We start from the raw sequence: 3,502 nt of genomic DNA on the forward strand, positions 1-3,502 counted from the left end.
AATAAACAAGCTTTTGAAAATCAGTTTACGGGCACTTGTTGGTCTTGTGGGGAAGATGGTCATCCATTTTATAAGTGTAATCTATACTCTAGTAAGAACAGAGGGTTCAATAATGCAAGAGGAGACAAGGTTGTGAGGGAGATGTCATTGCAGGCCGGTGATAATACCCAGGAAAACTTGTGAGGCCCGGGCGTTAATTAACTTGAACGTCCGGCCAAGTGAATGTTTAAATAAGAGAGGAGACACTATGAAACTGACACTCACCATAGAGGGGAAGAAAGCTGTGGGACTTATGGATTCTGGGGCAAACTGTAGTTTGTTGTCGGAAAATTGGTATTTGGGGAATTTAAAACCAAAAGGGGTGACATTGTATAATAGTAGTGACTACATATGTGACCTGAGTGGTAACGAAATTAATATAATAGGTCATGTCGTTGTTGATGTGGAAGTAAGTGGAATGGAACAGAATAGCTGTGTGTTCTATGTCAAGAGAGCTGAGAAAGGAAGGAATGGTCTTGGCAAGAACACTGAACAAGAGTGCCTTGTGGGCATGAATGTTTTGTCTTTGCTTTTTGAAAAGTGGGGAGTCACCAAAAATGTTAACGTGATGGCATCAGAGAAAGATAGATTAAAAGCTGAATATGGTAAAGTTTTGGATTGCTGTATGAGACTAGTTGGTCAAACTATGCAGGTTTGGCAGAGGGAGGATTTAGGATATGCTAGTTGCTTAAGACAACAGAAAAGAAATGTCCCGTCAGGTAGCAGGAAACTAATTAAGGTATACATTGATAACCTAAAGGAAGTGCCAAAGGAGTATGTAGTTTTAGAGAAAGTAGCAGATGAGAGTAAAAATATGTTGCCTCCGGGTGTTCAGGTCTTGCCCAGTTTTTCTATATGTGAATGGGGCGTTGGATATGTTTGTGTTGCTAATTGGTCTAAAGATAATGTCAGCATTGAAGCAGGCAGTATATTGGCCACGGTGCAACTTGGCATAGGGGAGTTTATGGAGGATGATGATAACGAGAATACTGAAAAACTATCAGAGGAAGAACTTCAAAACCACAGACGGAAGTTGGGAGTAAATGTCGATGAAAGTAACTTAAGTAAGTCGGATTTGTTAAGACTTGATAAGATACTCTACAAATATAAAGACTGTTTTGAGCTAAATGATTCAGACCTAGGTTTGATAAAGGGATGGGAACATTCCATTAGATTGTCCTGTGGGAAACCTATCAAATTACCGTATAGGAGAATAGCACCTACGTTAATCCCTGAGGCTAAACAGTTGCTTGATGACTTAAAGAAACGGGGTGTAATTGAAGAAAGTGCAAGTCCTTATGCAGCACCTATAGTCCTTGTGAGGAAGAAGGGGGGAGGCTTAAGGTTGTGCATTGATTATAGAAAATTGAATGAAAAAAACTTTAAAGGATGCATTTCCTCTTCCTAGAGTGGCGGAGTGTCTGGATTCATTGGAAGGAGCCAAATACTTTTCCACTTTTGACCTTGCGCAGGGCTATCACCAAGTTTTGTTAAGGAAAGAAGATAGAGAGAAAACGGCATTTTCTGTACCATGGGGTCACTTTCAGTATCGTAGGTGTCCAATGGGTCTGACAAACAGCCCAGCAACCTTTCAACGATGCATGGAGAATATTTTGGGGATATGTTTTTTTGAATTTCTAGTCATTTATTTGGATGATATGATATTATTTTCGATTTTCGAGACCATTGACGAACACTTATTAAGATTGGAGGCATTGCTAGAGCGCATAAAGTCTTATGGGATGAAATTAAAGCCAAAGAAATGTCATTTTTTGCAGACATGTGTAAGTTACCTAGGATTTAGCATTAGTAATCAAGGAATAGGACCTGAGTTAAGTAAGATTGAAGCAGTGAAGAACTGGAAGAGGCCAAGAAACTATTAAGAAGTGCGAGCTTTTCTTCTGGGATTTGCAACATTTTCATAGAAGATTTATTAAAAATTTTGCCATAATTGCCAAGCCACTCAATGAATTATTGAAAGGAGAAAAGAAGAAATCCAGTCAAAGTATTAATGATAAATGGACAGAAGATACGGAAATGGCCTTCCAGACATTGATAGAAAAATTGATAGCTGCCCCAGTACTGAAAGGGATAGAGTTTGGGAAACCGTGTACGTTAGAAATAGACGCTAGTTACGATGGATTGGTGCTGTTTTGTCCCAATATAAGGAGGATAAGCTGCATCCTGTAGCTTATGCAAGTAGGTCATTGAAACCACACGAAAGAAAGACATGAAGAACTAAGTTCGAGGTTCGGGAAACTAGAATTGTGTGCTTGAAATGGGCTGTTACTGAAAAATTTAAAATTATCTTATTTGGTACAAAAAGTGCATAGTTATATACTGCCAATGTCCCTTTGAGCAATCTCAGCACAGCAAAACTTGATCACAGAGAACAAAAACAAAATGGGTAGCAGATTTGTCGGTATTTGACATTGAACTTAAATTCAGACCAAGGAAAACAAAAAATGTTAAAGCCGACATTCTGTCACGCAAGCCTAGAGAGGAGATGGCGATGAGTGAAGACGAAGAAGTATGGGTAGCTCCCTCATGAGGACGCAAATTTTGTCTGTGCCATAAGTAGACATCAGAGTTTTTAGAGTGGGAGGACGTTGTTAATAAACAGAAAGCTTGTCCAGTTTTAAAGATTGTACGGAAATGGCTAGAAGGAGAAATATTGAAATTAGAAAACGTTAATTTTAAATCTGAATTAGTTACGTGGAAAAGGATAAAGAAAGTCTTGTGATAAGAAATGATATTCTTTATAAGACTCATATGGATCAATAGGTAATATGATTTATAGAATAGCGTTCCTGTTTCTTTTAAGAAGTAAGTGTTTAGTCGAAACTCATGATAAACTAGGGCATCAGGGTATTGATAGAACTTACAAATTACTGAACTCACTCTAGGGTTTAAATTGGACCAACATGAGGGATTTGTAACGGAGTTCATTAGAAATTGGTGAAACTTGTTTAAGGGCAAAAGATGAAATTCCATATAGAAATACCATTCCTGTTCATGTTGAAACTTCTCAACCCATGAAATTGTGGCGATAGATTTTTGTTCCGTGGAAAGATCACCTCTGGAAAGGAGCATATTTTAGTTTTAAGTGACCTGTTTAGCAAATACGTGTGGGCATATCCAACGAAGGATCAGAAAGCGACAACAGTGGCTAAAATATTGGTGGAAGAGCTCTTTTATAAAATATGGAATTCCTCAGCAGCTTCATACTGACCAGGGGAGAAATTTCGAAAGCGCTCTAATTAAGGAAATCTGTAAAAGGTTTAATGTAAAGAAATCACGCACTTCTCCATATCACCCTGAAGGAAACGGTCAAGTGGAAAGAATGAATAGAACTCTGTACGGTCTACTTAGAAGTTTGGAGGAGGAGAAGAGGAACAAATGGCCATTGTATTTGCAGAGTTTAGTATTTGCGTATAACATAACACCTCACTCTGTGACGGAG

General features: G+C 38.4%; 1 protein-coding gene across 1 annotated transcript; it reads left to right on the top strand.

The window, feature by feature from the left end:
* The first annotated feature begins 247 nt into the window (after nt 1–247).
* Nucleotides 248–1,447, top strand: LOC135224891 (uncharacterized). The gene has a single exon (XM_064264216.1). The coding sequence runs from the start codon at nt 248–250 to the stop codon at nt 1,445–1,447; it is 1,200 nt and encodes a 399-aa protein (XP_064120286.1).
* Nucleotides 1,448–3,502: the final 2,055 nt, after the last annotated feature.

The sequence above is a fragment of the Macrobrachium nipponense genome, chromosome 12, assembly GCF_015104395.2.
Source record: "Macrobrachium nipponense isolate FS-2020 chromosome 12, ASM1510439v2, whole genome shotgun sequence".
Taxonomy (NCBI): domain Eukaryota; kingdom Metazoa; phylum Arthropoda; class Malacostraca; order Decapoda; family Palaemonidae; genus Macrobrachium; species Macrobrachium nipponense.

Excerpts from the sequence above, each read along its gene's own strand:
- LOC135224891 (XM_064264216.1), top strand. The coding sequence starts at position 248 with ATGAAACTGACACTCACCATAGAGGGGAAGAAAGCTGTGGGACTTATG.